Source organism: Aspergillus fijiensis (assembly GCF_003184825.1).
Source record: "Aspergillus fijiensis CBS 313.89 unplaced genomic scaffold BO72scaffold_59, whole genome shotgun sequence".
Taxonomy (NCBI): Eukaryota; Fungi; Ascomycota; class Eurotiomycetes; order Eurotiales; family Aspergillaceae; genus Aspergillus; species Aspergillus fijiensis.
In genome coordinates, this window is record NW_024469035.1 from 203,549 (window position 1) to 223,677 (window position 20,129).

The 20,129-nt window shown below is 54.0% G+C and overlaps 6 protein-coding genes across 6 annotated transcripts; 2 read left to right on the top strand and 4 right to left on the bottom strand.

Annotated features, from left to right (window-relative positions):
- Positions 1-187: 187 nt before the first annotated feature.
- On the top strand, positions 188-2,357 carry BO72DRAFT_350342 (uncharacterized protein; the record flags this gene model as incomplete). Its single annotated transcript, XM_040940690.1, has 12 exons — positions 188-357; positions 420-507; positions 576-590; positions 643-863; positions 914-1,035; positions 1,093-1,172; positions 1,246-1,373; positions 1,450-1,567; positions 1,636-1,753; positions 1,818-2,082; positions 2,138-2,192; positions 2,274-2,357. Coding segments are annotated over 12 exons (1,464 nt in total), but the record flags the coding sequence as incomplete, so codon positions are not given.
- A 2,039-nt stretch (positions 2,358-4,396) lies between these two features.
- On the bottom strand, positions 4,397-5,408 carry BO72DRAFT_386894 (uncharacterized protein; the record flags this gene model as incomplete). Its single annotated transcript, XM_040941656.1, has 2 exons — positions 4,397-5,020; positions 5,079-5,408. 2 exons carry the CDS (start codon positions 5,406-5,408, stop codon positions 4,397-4,399), a joined length of 954 nt encoding a protein of 317 aa, XP_040797531.1.
- A 4,358-nt stretch (positions 5,409-9,766) lies between these two features.
- Positions 9,767-10,814, bottom strand: BO72DRAFT_386932 (NAD(P)-binding protein; the record flags this gene model as incomplete). The annotated part of the gene is made up of 2 exons (XM_040941658.1): positions 9,767-10,483; positions 10,551-10,814. 2 exons carry the CDS (start codon positions 10,812-10,814, stop codon positions 9,767-9,769), a joined length of 981 nt encoding a protein of 326 aa, XP_040797532.1.
- A 2,239-nt stretch (positions 10,815-13,053) lies between these two features.
- Positions 13,054-14,397, bottom strand: BO72DRAFT_236230 (putative GPI anchored protein). The gene is made up of 3 exons (XM_040939894.1): positions 13,795-14,397; positions 13,650-13,722; positions 13,054-13,590 (listed from the first exon to the last, which is right to left on the bottom strand). Exons 1-3 carry the CDS (start codon positions 14,159-14,161, stop codon positions 13,149-13,151), a joined length of 882 nt encoding a protein of 293 aa, XP_040797533.1. The 5' UTR covers positions 14,162-14,397; the 3' UTR covers positions 13,054-13,148.
- A 1,495-nt stretch (positions 14,398-15,892) lies between these two features.
- On the top strand, positions 15,893-18,305 carry BO72DRAFT_451714 (putative amino acid permease family protein). The gene is made up of 2 exons (XM_040945553.1): positions 15,893-16,435; positions 16,576-18,305. Exons 1-2 carry the CDS (start codon positions 16,282-16,284, stop codon positions 18,027-18,029), a joined length of 1,608 nt encoding a protein of 535 aa, XP_040797534.1. The 5' UTR covers positions 15,893-16,281; the 3' UTR covers positions 18,030-18,305.
- Positions 18,306-18,676: 371 nt separating this feature from the next.
- BO72DRAFT_386917 (uncharacterized protein) lies at positions 18,677-19,504 on the bottom strand (the record flags this gene model as incomplete). The annotated part of the gene is made up of 1 exon (XM_040941657.1): positions 18,677-19,504. One exon carries the CDS (start codon positions 19,502-19,504, stop codon positions 18,677-18,679), a length of 828 nt encoding a protein of 275 aa, XP_040797535.1.
- Positions 19,505-20,129: the final 625 nt, after the last annotated feature.

Here is a 20,129-nt window from a genome sequence, read left to right on the forward strand (position 1 = left end):
CTTTAACCAGATTGTGTCTCCCTAGGTCTAGATGGCAAGACCACTACGCAGACCAGCACCGCCCCGGAGACGACCACCCAGGGGGACACCACAAAGACGACGACCCCGGCCGTGAGGGGCAAAGTGGGCATGTGACCGTCTGACCCTGATAGACCATTGTGACCAGCGGAAGGATTGACTCTCCCTAGATCTGGACGACAGCACCGCTCAACTTTTACATGTGTACTCCTATAATGGCGAGACCAAGGTCATCAAGGAGAAGACTGTCATTCCCTTCAGCAACGTCGACAAGGAAGGCCTCAAGCTGTCGGATATTCGCAAAGTGCTGGTCAGCGAAAAGTGCTTGGAACCTCGGCTGTGAATTATCCCCGGCCCACTGTTCACCGATCCAGATGTGGCATGTACTGACGGCGAAGCAGCCTGTGGAGCCCTTTCATCAATCAGCGTGGTGCCAAAGTCAGTGATGAGACCACCTTCAAAACGTATCTTCGGATTTTGAATGAGAAGGTGAGCGCAGATGCACCCCTTCCTGAGAAAGAAAAAGCCATAGGCCTAAACAAGCCTTTTCACCATAGTCAAGCGAGACGGGCGTGAGTCTTCCCAACGTAAATTTCCATGTCGCGTTACTCATAAGTGGACCAGGATTCCATCGAGGATAACAGCGATACCTACCGTGTCTACCTGAAGTCCAAGAAGATCATCGAAACGGGGATTCAAAATGGCCTCCTGGATCGAGGTACCATAGTGGAGGTCGATAAGAAACTTCCGCAGCTGCCGGTTGCGGCACAGCCCAAGACACCCGACGTGCCGACGAGTTTCAGCCACAACATCTTCCTGAACCCCACCACCACCTTCAGCATTGTGTGAGTGCCACTCGCCAAGAGAACCAAGGATGTTGAACTAACGACTCCAGCCACCCTTCGGATATGAATGAAAAGCAATGGTCGGCCACCTTGCGATCGAATTCCTTGCTGCACGCCTATCGAGTTGTCGACGAGGGAGGGGACAAATACGTCGAACGCTCATTGTATCCGAGTACGCGAAGGCTTATGAGCTGAATCAGAACCCATTCTTGCTGACCAAACCACCTAGCCTTCGTCCTGAAGCCCCGTAGCTTCTGGAACTATCAGATCAGTGCCACAGCCGAGATCGACTCCATTGCCGGGCAGAAGGTAGCTAGCCTTGCCCCCCGCGAGTCATTGATTTATTCCGCCTGGAAATCTGATTGACACGTGCACTCTATAGCAATCGCTGCGAATTCCGCGATTCCGCATTGCCGACGACAGTTACATCTCTCAATATGAGGCGAAGAAGTCGGTCGCTCGAGCGATCGCGCAGAACTCGCTATCTGAGACCTCAGCTGAGATGGCCATGTATGAACCCCCCCCCCCCCAAAATCAAGGGCCTGCATGTGCTTGTTGGGTAGCGAGCTGACATTACCCGCTACAGTTCAGGAGGGGCATTTGGCTACAGTGCCAGTGCATCGGCGAGCTGGGGTCAGACCCAGTCGTCATCTTCCACCTCCAGCACGAAGCAGGATAGTCGGGTGATGACCATCACCTATAACGTGAGCGCCCCTGAATTCGTTTACTTCACCCTCACGGTAATAGCTCTAAATTCTGTGGTTCTTAATAGTTTCCCCGAGTCGTCATCGATTTCGAGCCTGCCGGTCTCGACCTGAGCGAAGAAGCGAAGGCAGATCTGCAGGCGGTTGACAGCGCCGAGGCCGTCGATATCTTCAAGGCAAAATATGGTGAGACTCCGCATCCTTCTGCGCAATACGAGAAAGCACTCTCTGACCAGGGTGCCCGTCGCAGGTCGCTTCTTCCCCACTCGCGTCCAACTCGGCGGTCGGCTACACGCGAGCGAGGAAAGCACCAGCACCGACGCGGCTTCTACCGCCGCGCAGGCAAAGTCCATGCGGGCGGCCGCCGCGCTCTCCTTCTCCTCGCCCTGGGTGCAGGCCTCGGCCAGCGTCAGCCACAGCAATGCGTCCAGCTCCAGCTCCGAAAGCAAGGACAGTTCCTCGATCAGCACCATCTCATGGGAGGCAACGGGTGGAGATACCCTGCAGAGCAACAAGTACGTGTGCCCCTGCCATGGTAAAGCTCGAGGTACTAACCAGCTCCCGATCTAGCCCCCCGGCATGGGCCTACACCGTCGGCTCATATTACAACTGGCGTCCCGTCAAGGTATGGAAAATCCGATGACGCTCCAAACCCTTTATCTCCGTGATGAACTTCCCGCTAATCCCATTGGTTTCCGCGCCCCAGCAAAACAAAGTTGTGGCCCTCGAGGACCTCATTTCCAAGTTGCCGGGATACCAGGACACGAAGGAGCGATTTGCCGCCCTTCTCGCGGCGCGGGACAACGCCGCGCAAGGCGACACGTCCACGCCGTCGGTCTCCATTGACAAAACGATCAGCTTTACCCTCTTCGACCTTGAAGAAAAGGCGCTGTCCTTGCCTGCGGCGCCTACGGAAGGCAATAGTTATGGTACGTCCGGATGCCATCACCTTGGCAATCGTTTTGGATTCCACAGGAAACAAAGTGGACAAAGCACACGATATGCTGACATCCCGTTTCCTACCCATCGCAGACCAAACCCTCAAGACCCTACAAACCGTCATCAATGACAACAATGCGGGCGATCTGCTCACGTCGGAACGCCTGAAGTTCTTGGGAGAACTCTCCTCGCAGCTGAACCAGAGCGTGCCCTTGCAGTTCGACAAAGAGGGCACCGTGGGCGCGGCGCAGGTATTCACCATTACCACCAATGACCTCGGGAGCACGGGCAAGGTAAGGTCTATTTTGGTTCTCACCGTCCTTCCTTCCTTCCTTCCTTCCTTCCTTCCTTCCTCTCCACTCTGCCCATAACCCGGGGTGGCTCTTATGATGGAAGCCTTATACTCATCGCGAACCAGCTCCGCTTTAACACCCCGTATCGAATCCGTATCGAACCGGACACTGACGACAAGACCGCCCCGTACTCGGTCGGCGTCAATCCCACCCTTTCGGGCTACATGAGCGAAGCTCTGCTCTGGGCTGGCCCCAGGCAGCCTGACACCCTGGTCGAGTTCAGCACCCCCGGGCTGATGGAGGGTGATTCCCGCGAAATCGGGGATGAGGAGATTTTTATGCTTGGGCTGTATGGCAAAGAGAAGAACCCGATCGGGTTGGCCTCGCGGTATCGACCACTGGAGGATCTTCCTGACGTGGATGAGGATGACAACGATGATAGCAAGAAGGTTCCCTACAAGCTGGGCACCGACGTGGACCGCGGGATGTCCTCGCCGTTCGATTCTCGTTTCTTTCTCAAGTACGTCTGATTTGGACCGAGATGTCCGTTCGCAAGAGCCAAGGTGCGGATGTGGGAATGGATATGCTTGCGGAGGGAGAGCATTGTTCTGGGTCTGGCTGGGGACAAAGTTCTTCGTCTGTCTTGTCCCTTTGTTTGCTCGTGTGAGACTGTCCTGCTCGCACCGAGGAGTACAAACGATAGTGCCTATCGCCTCCATCGCATCCAGAATCTCCAACATCATTCGCCGTGAATACTCAACATTATCTCCCTATCCCGTAGATTGTGACTGTCTTCATCGTGTAGTGGTGTAATCCTAATGATCCCATGACGAGTCTGCGTTGTCGGGCACAACAGCTAGAAAGACAAGACCCCGTAGAAAGCAAGTTGCCATTTCCTCTGACCACTCCTGTCTCCCTTGTAACACTCAAGTCATCTGTATCGCACTCGTAGACCGATAATGGTCGCTGTGGCGCTAACCAGCTTCCGGACACCGTTCATGGTCGTGCTCGATCAACAGCGACAAGTTGGATCTAAAGTGGAATGGGAAAGCCAGTTTATTAGTAACCTACCAGTCAGACACGCCAACTTAAGGTAAGGCTACCAGTGGGTGGGAGGGAACGGAACGGGAACGGGAGTGGGAGTGGGAGAGGGTAAAATCGACGGTGGTTTGGTGATGCACTAAGGTAGGTACGGCAAAGGCTGGGCGGGGTTGGCGGTGTGACCCGTGACCGACCGGATGGTTTATTGCCCCATCCGGGCTCAACAACAATACTCTACACATAAGATAAAATCTACTGAGATGCAGAAAGAACTTTTGACACAAGAAGGCACCAGATATGTAGATCAAGAGGGAGGATGAGATTAATTCTTAATGACTTTTATCCCGGGTATATCAAGACTCCGTCCAAACCAAGCCGTTGTTCCATATTCGCCATCCACGACAGGAGAGGGGTCTCAGACCCAAAGATAAAAAAAAAAAAAAAAAAAAAAAAGCTTATGAGAACAAAAGAAAAGGATCATAATATATTATACAAGAGATTCGTGACGGTCATAGCAGAGGAAGGAGGAAGCCTCACGACGGGTGAGAGGGAAGAATTAGGCGTGAAAGGCTTCGGCTCCCTTGTTGTGTCGCCACATCCCATTGGGGAGCACGTTCTGTTTCACCATGGCCAGCTCCTTCTGGAGGGCCTTGTTCTCCTCCTGCAGCTCCTGCATGAAGGCGATCGCATTGGTGAGGATCTCGGACTTCTTCAGCGACGCCGACCCGCCCTTGGTCGGCTTCTGGATGCCGCCGCTCATCGCCTTCTCCAGGGCCACGAACTTGGCGTTCATGTTGGTGCGGTACCGCTTCTCGATGATGTTGTGGGCGGCCCGCTTGGCGGCGTTGCGGCCCGTGGCCGTGTTGGCCGGGCCGGTGCTGGCGTTGGAGTCCCCGGACATGCTGCGTGTCGTTTTGCGGGTGGTGGTGACCGGGGACGAGGGGGCAGGGAGAGGAGACACGCTGGCAGCGGGGTAGTCCTGCGGTGTAATCTCGGGACTGGACGACCATCTCGGCACCAATTCGTCGCGGGCCTTCTGCTGCTGGGTTGCAGCTGCAGTCTTGCGGCGACTGGCACTCTTCGCAGATCTCGAGGCAGGCTTGGGCAACTCCATGGGCATCGAGTCCAGAGGAGAGACACGGCAGGTGGGGGACCACGACTGATCGTCACTTTCCAGGTCCTATCGATGGGATGTTAGTCTCCTAGACTCTTGAGATTTTCGCTGTCGATTAACATACCGAAGAAAGAGAGCCGCAGGAGGCAGCATCCTCGCCAGAGTGGTTGGAGATCGTGAAGCCACTGATGTCGGGAGGCGGGGCGAAGAAGTCGGTGGGAAAATCCTTGGGATCCAGAGTCATCATGTCATTGGACATCTCCAAGGGGAAGGTCTCGGGGATCATCGTGTTCAAGGAGAACAGATCAATCGCGCTGTCGTAGTTCCAGTTGGCCGTCAATGGGTCGGGACCCTTGGAGAACGAGTCGTGGGGACGAGAAAGTGGACTTGGTTGACTCAAGAACATCCGTTCGTCCTCCGGTAATGTGAAAGTTTCGGGTCTGGTGTATGCCATTGTTTGTTGTTGGTGTGTCTTCGTGGAGATTGGGAAGACAGGTGATTGCGAGGTAGATCGGTGTAGGTAGTCGACGATGAGACAGAACAGATATCAAAGTCGAGTGGCAAATATTTGCAGATTGGATTGTAGTATGTAGGAAGCTTCTGAATATAGAACCATGGATCTGAAGGATCATGAACAGAGAGGCGCTCGGGGAGGGGCTCTATATAAAGGCAGATGAGAATTTCAGGAGAAGCCGGTGTTGAAAACCGATCCCTAGACCAACCGAAGCCAATGATGTAATGGCAGGTAAAAAGAACCACAACAATTGGCAAAAAAAAAATAATATTCCCAGAAAAAAAAATTAATATTATTCAGGATGAAGAAAAGAGAGGGGAAGAGAAAAAAAAAGACGAGGCAGAGAACGCAGTGACCAGTCCTATCAAACCGATTATTGCACAGGGCCGGTGAAGCACAGCCGAGATCACCCCAGCCGGATGCAGAGCATCCATTCTTCCAGACTGACTGACGGACTGACTGACTTGACAAGGTTGATGAGGGAATGACTGATTTGACTGACTTGACTGACTTCGACTCGGCCGGCTCCGAAAGACAGCCGTCCGTCGGATCATCCATTGACAAGCAGGGCAAAGTTCAGCAATACCTCAGTCGGCAGTGATTTCCCCATAGTCTATTGAGGTCACTGGTACGGGACAACCCTGTGACGGACCTGGCAGACAGCGACGGCAATGGCCGCCGTCGCACTGAGACGGAAGGCAAACAACTCAGGGCTAAGGTATCCTTACTACAGTACTTTGTACTAGGTGACTTACCTCATCAGGAGTGAGTCCTTTGCCTCGAGGCTGTGTGTGTACGTGTTAGTATTCAGTAGTCTATGTGAGTGAGTGAGTAACTATCTGGACGGTAGACTGACTGACTGACTGTGGAGGAGGGGGAGAAAGGGAGGGGAGAAGGAGGGAGGGATCGGGTGAAAGTGGATCGATCGATGATGCACAACCGTTGAAACTTCTCAGCTCCAAGTGGGCGACAAAGGGGGATCTAGACCTGATTGGTATCCATGGGAAACCTCGGGTGGACCCGTGATCGCCTAAAGGGGCAAAGGTGGTTCTGCCAAGTTGTCCGGCGGCCGAGTCTCGGGTCCGAACAATCGTTGTTCGGCCGGAGGGCAAACTGTTTGGAATACCTACGTGCACTCGTGCAGTGCAGTGCAGTCCATGCACGCACTGTAAGTTACTGTTCACGGAGTATCAGAATGGCAGATTCTACGTGCAGACTGCAGACGCAACGTTGCAGGGGAACGAGCATGCAGCGGCGGAATTGATTTTTTCCCCGAGTCCTGGTTAGGTTGTCTTGGATTGATGCACTGAAATCGTGTCTCTTGCCCCTTTGAGGTGATTTTACCCGTCATCACAACAGAGTCGATCTGAGGGCTGATGCAGAATCTTTCCTTCTCCGTTTTCACGGCAAGCCCGTCATAATCCACGATGCTGCGACCTGGCACGTAGCTCGGTAGTTGTCAAAGGGATCATGTTGAATGCTCTTCCGTAGTCATGCCTTCGGATTCAAAGACATCCCCGGCGGAAATGGGCCGCAACAACCCGTTCTGCTTCGTTCTTTGCCCGAGAGGGTGCTGTGATACGTACAACTACACGAAGCCTTCAGTCCCAGTCCGGATTGCAAGGCGATCTGTACGGAGCAGGATGGATGGAAATCTCGACTAATCCGAAACCCCCTCGTACTTCGTTCTCTTCGCCTACACGAGTCGAGAACCAATCTGTATCACATTGGCAGGATAATATATCGATCTATCCACCAATGGTGAGGCTACCATTGACAATTCGCCCCTGCGGTGCTTTTGTCCCTAGTCCGGTGCCCAACTGGTCGAGGTACCTAAGGTACTGGCTGTACCTAGTTAGGATTCTCTCCCTACCCTTCGTTTTCTGCCTGCGTAGTCTTCAATGATGATCCATTATTGTCGTAGAAACACCCTTATGTCCATGGTGGAATATACAATGCTATGCCTATCTTGTTATTCTGCCCGATTTCTCTTTCAAGCGAATGAGACTCGAGATGATTGAGCATTATTCTTCCGGGCGGGAATCAACTCCTGATTTAGATCACGGGGCACACAGACCAAGGCAAGTGGATCGGTAACCGTCCGGGTGGAGCAAGTCTAGAGTCTAGACAAGATGGCTGCCTTTATGACCAGCATGTTATACCTTCGGTTCAGACACACACACACAAACCCATATATGCGCGCACGCACCAAAACACAGCCGAGGCGCGGAGTCAGCGGAAGATTCATATCCATTGTCTGTGCTCGATGACATTAAAGTCCTTGTCTATGCTCTGCATTGTTCCTCATCTTGCCCTTCCTAGTGACATAATGATAAGCAGCCCGATGATGAATGTGGTGTCAGGGTGGATTGCAGTGACGTCTCGGAAGTCCCGAGTCGGAAATCATTATGGATGACGGACTGCCAGTACCTTAGTGGCCCCCTCCTGCCAGATCCTGATTAGAACTCTGAGAGAGGGGGACTCGGCTCCATTCGTGCGGCAAGGTACCAAGTCCCGTGCCTACGCATCGAACTCGTCACTTTTGACAGTCTTACTCCGGAACCACCAACTCGGCATGGACCATACATCGAAGAATTAATTAGTTCAAACATTGCTTAATCTGGTTAAGTTAGGTAAGCTCAGCCATAGACTGAATTTGGAACTAAGCAAGCAAGCTATCCAACTAAAGCTCAATTGACGAATGAATCGAGCTCGAAATCTCCGGCATGCAACACGGCCCCTCCCCAGCAGTGCGGACGGACGCTAGTAAATTTTTCGGCATCCAGCACTGGAGAAATAGCCTTGTCGAGTTAGAGTAAGGTTCAGGTCCCTCCACAGCGGATACGCCTTCACTAAGGTAGCCAGGCGGACCGGATGCCGGATCCCAAGGGTTTGTTGCGATGCCACCCAGTGGTGTGATCCGGCATCTTCAGAACCCTTGAAGGTTCCTCGTTAGTTTCCGACTCCCCTCCTCCCCTTGCCAAATCTGTGACGTGAGATCCCCAACCAAAACTGAAGCCTCATTATTTTCGTCCCCGTCGGAAGAAACCGTCAACCTTGTCTGGAGAACAGAGCCAACGTTGTCCCAATCTGATACTATTGTCCGAACTGCCTGGTCGCCTCGTTCCCGTGGCTCAGATGTCGTGTTGCCAGCAGCTGACTAGTTAGTATCATGTCCCTTCGGTTCAGGTGCTTCCGGCACACGAGATGGTCATGATACGAGATGAAAGGCAGAGGCATCGTTTTTGAGCATACATTATCCCCCTTTGGAGGATCATGATAACTACTTAGTAGTTACTGACCACAATTTTCTTGATCCGGATGAAACTCGGAGATGTCAGTCTGGATGTCAGCCCTATGCCTCTCTGCTACCACTCACAGGCCACACAAAACCTATTCCAGAATTATGCGCTGCGTCATTGACCAGTGCTACTCGGGCCCTTAGCGGCAGGACAAGGTTAGACTTTAGCTTCACAACGCCAGCCCAGAACGGTAACCCCGCAGTGCAGCCACCCGATTTGTTCTCTGGCTGATCTTATTACAGAGTTTAATCGACTAGGCACGGGAATGGGTATGAGATCAGAGGCAGCTGGAAGATCACCGCCAGCAGATCCAATCTCGAGATCTCAGCAGCTTGTCTCGGGCTCGTCTTTGACCTCAGTCTGCACCCAGCCAGCTGGTGCTTAGGCAAGACAGGTGAAGTCAGACAGTGGCCCGGAATTCTTCTCAGGGCCGGGATCATGCCTCACCTCCCACCTCGAGGGCTAGAGATAGGCTACGTTTCGACACCTGCAAGCCTCGACCGTGTTCGAGTTCCACAAGCACTGACCATCACCAGATTTAGACCCGCGGGTCCGGTCCGGACTGCCTAACGCCTATTCTCTACGTTAGATCTGCCGTGCAGGTCAGCGCACTCCGGCTCTGGACCACCCGACGGCTGGTGTTGACGTGGGGGTAGTGCCGTGACAAGCTGCCGGAAGAGATTATTCCCGCCTGACGGCAAAGGCGGTCGGATGTTGTTCGCGGGGTAGGGGGGGAATCGGGGGAGGATCTTCGACCCTGCAAGCACGTCACGAGCCCACAGGGGGGTCACATCCTGATAAACTCTGTATCCTGTCTGCAGGGTCAAGTGCCGACCGAGAAGAATATCGGCAAGTCTCGTCGCCGTCGCGGGTAGCGATCCAGGGACCGAATCTTACCCGCCATTTACCCCGCTATGCGGAATTCGAGCGGTCATTATGTGCGTCATGGAGATTCTTGCGAGAAATATGATTCTATTTTATTTCGAGGAATGATCGCTAGTACCTGCGATCAGCCAGCGACACGCCACTATCATACAAAGCCTTGACCGTGGTCTCGAAGCTTTCCGGCTCGCGACCCAGGATTTGGCCCAGGAGCGGCGAGACGACAGCCGTTTCCCCGCGCCGAATAGCATCCCATGCCGTTGCCCACTCCCTCGTCAGATCAATCCCATGATAAAAGAACTTCTTCCCATGCTGCGGCAGCTTGACATAGTCATCCATGGAGATCTCCCGGATCTTGAGGGGTTTCCCGACCAGGCGACCCAAAATCTCGACCGTCTCCCGCAGCGAGATCTCCCGCGGGCCCGAGAGCAGCAGCACGCGGTTCAGGTACGGGAACTCGCGCGGGCTTTTCGTGTAACCGACGACCAGCTTCGCCGTAGCTTCGCCCAGCTCGTCGCGCTTCACCCAGGTCACCCCGGGCCCGTCGCCGGCATGCGGGATCGCCACCTCATCCGCCGGGTGGTGGGGATCGAACCAGCTCGTGTAGAGCGGGAACGACTCCGAGTAGATCCCCTCCCGCACCGCTGTATAGGTAAATTGAGAACTGGATGATGAGGACTGCAACTCCGCCAGATACCGTTCCGTCTTGAGGTGCGCCTTCATCACGTGCGCCACGCTGCTCGTCTCCAGATCCCCCGCAAATCCCAGCGATGAGTAGAAGATGTGCTTCACGCCGCTGCGCCGCGCGGCGTCGATGGCGTGTTTATGTGCCTGTCTCGGCCTTTAGCTTAGATTTCTCCAGAATGTGTCTATGTAGGAAGCAAAGTTTTTAACATACCTCGAACCGAAACTGAATCTCAATCGACGCATAGGAAATCAACAGCAGCACATCGACCCCGTCGAAGACCCGGTCCAGGGTGCTCGGCTCCTCGTAGTCGGCCCGGCGGACGGTCGCCCCCGCGCGGGCCAGCTCGGCCAGGTGGTCGTTGTCCGGCTTCCGCGCCACGAGGATCAAATCGGACGCCGGAACGAGCTTGACGAGATGGTTGATGGTGCTGGTGCCCAGGGCGCCGGCGGCGGGGAAGACTCCGATCGTGGGCATTTTTAGGGGAGTTGTCGATGCGATGACGTAATGCGGCGCGGGTGCCTTTGGTGGTGTTGAGAATGATGAGGGATGCCTTTCACAAGGATAACCTTGAAGCAGGTCTTTGGTTTCCTGTAGGGTTTATATCAACCAGGTAAATAGGTTTGTCAAAACTGCTTTCCCTGTGGCGTGGGTGAAATCTTGTTATCTTGTTGTTTCGGGAAAGCGGGTGCCAAGATGTCAAAAAGGGTTGAACTTGCTGGGGCGTGGTGCAGCTTACAAATCAGTCTTTTTGCGAACCTTTGGTAACTTATAGGTGGGATCTTTTGCAAATACTTGGGTTGCGATCTCTTTTGGTGGGTTTCGTGGCGACGTTGCGATTATGAAGACTACCTAGTTTATCTGCGGGGAGCAGGCCAGATGTGCACTGTACCCCTTCTCCATGCGGGAATATATTTTGGTCCGGCGTTGATGCACCACCGGGATTAGTTGCTACTTGTGCGGATCTTGGCAGACTTGTCCAGGGACAAGAATGCTTGAGGACAGTGAGAAGTTACCTCATTACATACTTTCTCCTCAAACGACAATCAGACGCGGTTTGTACTGTATAGTGCAATTTCAAGTATGTAAGCATGACTGTCGACATTCGAGTTCACTAGCACGCTCAGTAAACGGCCAGCCAACCATCTGCAACCAGCCAAAACACCCATAACTACGTAGTACCTAGTACCTACGGAAGACATAACTTCGCAATGCTCCGAAGTCACCGTTCACATTGATCCTCATAGCTCTCAACAGCATCCCCACTCTGCAATGACGAAATCACAAGACCCGAATCCACTTCTCAGGACGCGCACACCGCCAGTTATGCCGACCATGATGAGATCGCGCTGTCGGCCCGGCAGAACTGCCTAGAAGCGCAGAAGCCGGTGAGCTATAGTCTTTGAGTATTATTGTTGTTCCAGAACTGTCTCTGCTGGCTGTTACCTACTTTGAGGTAGCTCAAGATTATAAGAAAAGTTCTTGGTAAGGTTTCCATCTACAGAATGCGCTAGTCCTGAAAAGGGGGATTCGAGATGGGGACCATGGTTTTGGGGTGTCGATCTACGTACGTATTGCTAGGTATGAATCTTGAATGGGGGATGATCGATGCTTGGTTTGTGTTGTGTACTGGTCCAGTGCTTGGACAAAGCTTGAGGTAGTTTTTCAAGCCACAAGACTCGTTTCGCTGCGGTAGTGACTTATCTGGGGTTATGCGTGTAGAATTTTCCTATGGATTATGACCGAGGAATATCATAGCTGTTGCCCCATGCCACACACTCGATGGGTTCGAGTGTAGACAAATATGGAATCAGGAGAGAACCCGGTGGAACACAGCGCCTGATAGATGTTGCAATACTCTGTGTACGGGCCAGCATCTGCGATATACCCACGACTCGCTCATCGAGGGCAACGTACGCTTCAATGTATCCCATCGTCGACGAGCCCTCAACCCTCGAACCGCCCTACCTACCAACCTTAACATCCCATGTAATGAATTAATGTACGCTGGCATATACCAATTAGCATGCACATAAGCCCAGAAACCCTCACCCTAACAAATACAACAACTTACCCCCACGGCATCACGTGGCATCTCCTACCACCCAAGAACCACGGACCCAATATAGATCCCCCAAAACCACCACCCCGATCATCTGAAGCTAGGTCATAGCTCCCTCCACATTCTTCCCAGTAATGCCCCTATCCTACCCATCCTATCCCCTTTCTCGCACAAGCCACGACCCACGACCCTTCCGCATCCACCCGGAGAACTATTCCGGGGTGGGTGGTCGATCATACGACCCTGAGGTTAGGTTCCCGATCGGAGAGCTCCGTACCGTACCCACATGGCTACACGGCTACACGGCTACGGCTGCACTCCCTGACGGTCTTTGTGCTCCGCCGCGTCTTACAGCTGGGACTGGGGTTTTGGGTGTGGCGCTCTTGTTGTGAAGTTTAATGCGGTGGGTAGTATGGGCCGATCTGGATTGGGGTGTGCTAAAGATGGAGGGGTGGGGCGATCGGCTTGCATTGTTTGCATTGGTTGCTGCAGGGGTGCTGGGTTTGTACCCCGGGGGTAGGGTTGTGGTGGCATTTGGGGCTTGGTTTGGATGGGTCATGGGTATGGGTGGTGGGTACTGTGTCTGGCTGCTGGCTATAGGGGGCTGGCGTGTGTAGATTGGGTATTTGGGTGGTAATGTGCGGTACAGTAGGTAAATTGAACATGGATTATGCTGTACTCATGAAGGGAATGGTGGCGAAAAGAATGCGGGCTTCTGGCGAGGGATGGTGATTTCTGATCAATGGAATCTAAAAGAGATACCACGATGCGAGGGCTGCTAGTCCAACGAGAGTGGCTATTTCCCGGGCTTGGGAATGGGGTATGTCGGCACTGTTGGGGGATTGGGTTTGTGCAGGTGTGGTGGATGGGGCTGTGGATGAGGAAGAGGAGGAGGAGGAGGAGGACAATGTGCTCGATGCTGAACTTGCGTTGGGTGCTCCTGTCGCTGCAGACGTTGAGTTCGTCTGCGATAATTTGCTGGATGAGGTGGAGGATGGGAGGGCGGTGGTTGGTACCGAGGTCGATTTGGTTTGTGCTGAAGGTGGTGTAGTACGCGTTGCGCTTGACGCGGTGGTGGACGAAGTCGATAAGGAAGTTGTCGCGGCTGATACGCTAGCTGTCGAGTCGCTCAAGGTGACGGTGCTGTAAGGAGTGTGGACGGTGATGCGGGTGCCTTCGCCGGTGCAGCCTCTGGGATACTAGGTTAGGTTGATACGTGTCGGCGGAGATGACTAGTGAACGAGGCATACCCGACGAAATTGTCACAGCATCCGATGAACACATTACCGTCGAACTGGCACCGCGCGCCCAGGTCGCATCCAACTATTGTGTCGGTCAGTCATCCATAGTTCTATGCGCAGCCAGAGGACTGCTCGTTGAGGGATGGGATCTTACACCCCCCTTGGTCCAGACCACAACAGTTCCAGGAGCACCCGTCACCACAGCAGCTGCCTACAATGCATCGGGTGCCGTCCGAGCAGACTTCCCTCTTCACAAGGCTGCCCGCCCCAGGAGGCGAGGTATCTCGTTTCAGGACAGCGGGCGGCAGGTTGGCGGTGGCCATGCATTGTTGGAGAGATCCGAGTGTTGCGAGAGCAACAAGACCTATGCTGGTGAGCATGCTGGGAACAACATCAAGTAACATTAGAGACATGCTCAATCGAAGCTCAGGGCGGTTGCATGTAACGAATTGTTTATATGATGTGTTTATAGCACTACAAGAAGCCGCTGGCCTCCATGTCATACGGCGACCATGAACCATCTCGTATTCCCACTCTTGGCACTGCTGATCAATGTGTGAACATGGTGGTTAGTTCCGGCATTTGAGTTTTGATTAATCTCCCCGCCTTTTCTCATGTGCTCGATCATTGTCAATTTTGGTGTGGACTGTGCCATGGCTTGACCATTTGAGTTGGCACTGGGTGTCGGAGCATGTGGCTTGGGGGAAGCGGGATGTGGTGTCTTAGGGACAAGTTGGGCGGAGAGTAGTCTGACTTATAGCAAGACTCGACCATCGTAGTCCGAGCCCAAGAGCTGTGACTCACACCGTAGATTGACGGTGGGTGCAGTGCACTGGTGGTGTTCTGATAAATGGTGAGGCTTCCGCCGTCACTCCTCTTGGTCATCATCCCATGAGTGGTCCTTTCCAGTGGTATACTCTGGACCTGAGAGCTCACCTAAACAAGATATTAGCATTGAATATACAACGGTTGGTAATATAAATACATCTGCACAGGTTCTCCTGGTCTCCGTTGTCCAACTGGGTCAACATACTTCAGTGAACCTAGCTGAACCGCGGTGGAAATGGCTCAGGCCTGAAGTCTAGTGTTCTATAACAGAGGAACCAGTGACTGAGATAAGTGATGGGTTCACACTTCGAGCCATCGCAGTGCAGAGACAAGGTTATTGTTTGATTGACGAAATGTCGAGGTAGCCAGGGGCTTTTGTCAGGCCCACTGCTGCTTTGAAACGCTAAGGGCAGACAGGGACCCTCAGTTATCGCCAAGCGTGAAAACATCCCGCTATCCTCGGTGTTTTGGACCTATCATCCAGCTCGTTTGTGCTGCAACCTAAAACCGCCATTCCGGTGTCGGATCTTTGATTCCAGCTGACAAGCCGCCAGTGTCCCTGGGCCGCTCCGATCGTCCTGTGGCCCAACCCCGCATTTCGACTCTTCTGAAGCCTGGAAATCGGGATATAGAGTTTGAGACTAGTCTCGCACCGTAAAAGCAGGAGGTTGTTGTAGATCTTGGGATGCCTCGTCAAGGTGGATGTCGACAAGGTATCTGGGAGATGAATCAGAATCAGATGTCAAATGATCAATTGAGCTCCTCGTATCGATTCCATCACAATGTGTTCAACTATGGCTATACCGGTAGTTGGAGAAAGCTGGTCCACGGAGGAGATAACAAGCCATGGATCCGATCGACAATCGGTTCCCCGGACGGACTTATCGCCACCGCGTGCACTTGCCGGATCGGGATTAAGGATGATGCTGAGGAGTGTCACAGGGAGCCTACTATCTTGGTTCGAGGGGAAGCTCACGGGACGGCTCTGCTGCAACCGTCGATTATGACAGTTAAGATCGATAGATAGGGGCAAATCTTCCAACTGTCATGGATCCAGTATTCCCCAAGGGATTTGACGTATTTGTTTACCTCGGAAGAAGACTGCCGGAGGGAGTGATGTCATTTGAGTAACCATCGGGCAGGTTAGTCGAGGGAGTAGACGAGATACAGCAGTGTGATGCAATATCCATCTCTACAAACAATTTGGAGTTCATAGACGTTTGATATCGAACTGAATAAGAGATATCTGGTTCAAGCATTGAATGCATGACAGCCCGCAAGAGAATAATGAAAGGGTGGATGGGGTCAAAAAAGCTGCCAACCCCACTTGGGAAGTCCTGCCGAGCCTTAAGCACTTCTTTTCCCAAGCCAAGCCTCTGTTTCCCCCCCCGCAAATCTTTAAAAAAAATTTCGCTTATCACCAACTTATCTTTTTTGTCCACTCACGGAATCTGAGTTATGACCAATTACCCAATTCATTGATTATCTTTCCCCTCCCAGACTCGATAACTCCTCTCCCATCACCCATCTTGTTGTGCTGCCTGCCCCCCCCAGAATGCTCGCGCCGTGAGGGGAAATAACCCGAGGACTGCCACACTTAACTGCTGCACCTTTCCTTCGCTTGGTTCATATATCAAGCACCCCTCAGACATCTCACAGAGAGTGACTCTTTCCTCAGTCAGCAGAAAATGGACAGTTGGATGAACTGCCTCTCCTTCGAATACATTGCGCTATCTGTCGGTTGACAGTACTGTACATCCAACCAATCCATTGAAAACAACAACAATCATTTTTCTGCAAATCTCCCTCCCGTATGGACGTGGAAAACCCCGAAACCCTCAAGCCGTTCCACTCGGGCGATCAACATGCCCAAGATGCCAGCGACCTCGCCGCGATGGGCCATGACCAAGCCCTGTCGCGCAAATTCGATATCTGGAGCATGCTCTCGCTAGCCTTCTGCGTTCTAGGTGTGTGTGTGCTTTCTTGCGTCACTTGTTCACTCAGACAATGTGGCCGGCCGGTCCTTGTTTTTCCGCTCCCGACCCACTTGAACTTAGCCGAGAGAGAGAAAAAAAACCCCATGAACTAATTTTGAGGCACCAATCAGGCACCTATTCCACTTTTGCTCAGGATCTTGACAGTGGGCTTACCAATGGAGGTCCCATCTCCATTCTGTGGGGTCTTGTTCTGGTCACCGCATGTAATTTGTGTGTTGCTGTCTCCCTTGGGGAGCTGACCAGTAGTATGCCCACGGCCTTGGGCCAGGCCTACTGGGTCTTCCGACTCTGGGAGACCCCGTTGGGTCGCTTTGCCTCGTACATGTGTGCGTGGATCAACACCTTCGGGTGGTGGACCCTGACGGCCTCGCAGGTGGCCTTCATGACCGAGTTCCTGCTGGGGATGAAGGTCCTGTTCGACAACTCGTGGGGCGGCGCTGGCACGGGTTGGCTGGAATTCGTCGTCTACATCGGATGCGTCCTGGTGCTGACGCTGGTCAACCTCCTCGGCTGCCGGAAGGAGAAGTTCCTGCCGTGGCTGAACAACTTTGTGGGAGTGTGGTTCACCGCGCTGTTCGTCATCCTCTCCCTCGCCCTGCTCATCTCCGTGGGCGTCAAGAAAGATCTCACCTTTCAGCCGGCCTCGTTTGTCTTTGGGAATTGGATGAATGAGACCGGCTGGGACGACGGGGTGGTGTGGTTCATTGGGCTGGTGCAGGCGGCGTACGGACTGACAGCCTTTGACGCAGTGATCCACATGGTGGAGGAGATTCCCGCGCCGCGCCGCAACGCCCCGCGCGTGATCTGGCTTTCGGTCCTGATGGGTGCGATCACCGGTTTTATCTTCATGGTGGTCTGCCTGTTCTCGATTCAGGACGTTGACAACGTCATCAACTCAGCGACCGGCCTGCCCTTCATGGAGTTAATGTTGGAAACCGTGGGGCTAGAAGGCGGCGCCACCCTCTTGGCCTTGTTCATCTTCAACGGCCTCGGACAGGGCATCAGCATCCTCACCACCGCCTCCCGGCTCACCTGGGGCTTCGCGCGCGACGGCGGCCTGCCCTGGAGCGGGTATCTGATGCACGTCGACCCGGTGTGGAAGGTGCCCGCGCGGGCGCTGTGGTTCCAGGGCTTTCTGATCGCGCTGGTCGGGGTCCTGTACCTGTTCGCCGACACCGTCCTCCAAGCGATCCTGAGCGTCAGCACGATCGCGCTGACCATCTCGTACGGCCTCCCCATCGCCGCGCTGCTGATCGTCGGCCGCGACAAGCTGCCGCCCGGCGAGTTCCACCTCGGCCGCTGGGGCGCCCCCATCAACTACATCAGCGTCATCTACTGCATCGTGACCACGATCTTCTTCCTGTTTCCCGGCGCCCCCAACCCGTCCGCCAGCGACATGAACTGGGCGATCGCCGTGTTCGGGGTCATGCTCGTCGTGGCCGTCGGGTTCTGGTTCCTCCAGGGCCGCCACACCTACCTCAAGACCGAGGACGCGATCGCGACCATGGTCCAGGCGCAGCGGCTGGAGATCGAGGCCGAGCAGACGGAGGCGAAGAAGACTTGAGATCTTGGTGGTTGTAAATAGTGACCCAGACCCCCTTGCACACACTGTCTATATCTGGGTTCAAGTGTAGATCAGATTGATCGTCTATATCTCTTGTTACAGTGTCTATACATATCCATACATTGACATATTTTGGAACGCAAATCCTAAAAAGTCTTGCTCACCTCAGCTGTCCTCCGCGCTTTGTATTATGGTATGCCATCTTCTCAAGTGAGTTCGGGGAATTAGAGTCTGAATGGTGGTGAATGACAGACAGAAAAAAGCGATGATTGCTAGCAACCGAGATCTTCCTCTTTGCAGGAGGGACCAGAGAAAGGAGGGTGGAGCGGGAGAATCCGGGATGACGCTGTGCTAGTATTACATTCTCCACAGGCTCCGGGCTCCCCCATGTGCGGTTCGATAATTTTTGTGGGTCGGAGGTGGAAAGGGTACCGGTCGTGGTGGGTTTGGGGTGTAGCGCGTCATACCCTATTGCCGGCAGTCACGAGCTCATGCTTTGTGGGGATCCGGGGAATCTGAGTAAAGTTCTTGGTCTATTGAATGTACACGGCTTAATAAAAGATGAAGTATATACATAGAAGAAAAGAATGGGCCGTAAAACGGTCATACGCTGCGTCCCGCCTAGCTCTAATGATCCATCTGTGTGTCTATATGCGAAACCGGGGCCCGGCGCCCTGGGTGCGGATGTGGGCGACATCGACGAGCCTCCCCAGGATAATGTACTCGAGCTTCAGCTTGATGCTGTAGGCGAGGGCCTTGAAGGTGACCTGGAAGGTGAAGAAGCCGGCCCACTGGATGGCGACGACGGCGAGGTCCAGGAAGACGATGAGGACGTTGACGAGGAGGAGCTGGGAGAGGAGGGCGCGCGAGGCGGGGCTGCCGCTGTCGAGGCGGAGCAGGCGGGCGGTGGCGACGATGTAGACGCCGGAGAGGAGCAGCTCCTGGACGCAGAACCAGGTGACCTGGATGCGCTCGACAACGCCGAACCCGAGGGAGACGGCGCGGGAGTCCGGCCGGGCGTTGGTCGCGAACTCCAGCGCGGTGGCGCAGCCGTGCAGCAGCACGCCGTCGACGGCGATCAGCCAGAACAGCGCGCGCAGCAGGCGCCGGTTGTGCAGCACCAGGTGCAGCCGCGACCAGAGCACCAGCGACTGGCCGGTCACCATGCCGGCCCAGCCGAGATCCGAGATGGCGATCTCCAGGTAGAAGTGCGTCGCGGTGATGTCGAACATCTTCAGCAGGTAGCCCAGCCCGAAGGGCAGGATGCTGACCGAGGCGACCAGCAGGCTCCAGAAGTAGGGCCCCGCGTACCGCTTGAAGGTGTTGAAGCACAGCACCAGCAGCTCCAGCGCGTTGCACCACGCCAGCGCGATCAGGATCGGGAACACATACTCCTCGACGTTCGGGTCCCCCAGGCGCCGCTCGAGGCCCGTGGTGTTGTTGTTGCTGGTGTTGCCAGGGATAAATTGGGGCATACGTGGGTTTTTTTCTTCAAAGCATGCAGAGGGTAGGTGAATGAGGGACTATATGGGTGCTGAGTAGATTAGGAGAGGCGAGGAGGCGCTGCCTGCCTGCACAATTGGGTGGATTTTGGATAACGAGAGAATGAAGTTGGGAAAATGTGCTCCCTCACTGCCCTGGGGATTGCAGGAGAGAAGTCGAAGCCAAGGCGAACGCCCGCCTGAGTTAATCCCTAGTGGCCATGCATCGATTGGATGATAATTCAGGGACTACTTCAAGGAGTGCGTCATGGAGACTGGAAAAAGTAGTGATCGAAGTGAGTGCAATTGGTGGGAGATACGCAGAACATCCACCGGCAAGATCATGGACTGCCAATCGGCACGCTGGATGAAACCGAGATGTGTGTGACGCGGCTTGGTAAGCAGGCTGTCCGCATTGGGTGTAGTGATAGGGTCACGTGCTAGCACGGGAGGATGGCTGCTAACCCTTTTGGGCGAGGAAGCATCCATGTCGCCCTGATGCCTTCTCCAATTCTTTAATTCACTCCTCGTGATGGAGGCATCTCTTGTACTGCTGTTGTACAGCACTCGAGTATACTCACACCAGTTTTACAAAGAATGAGAGTGACAGGGAGACAGT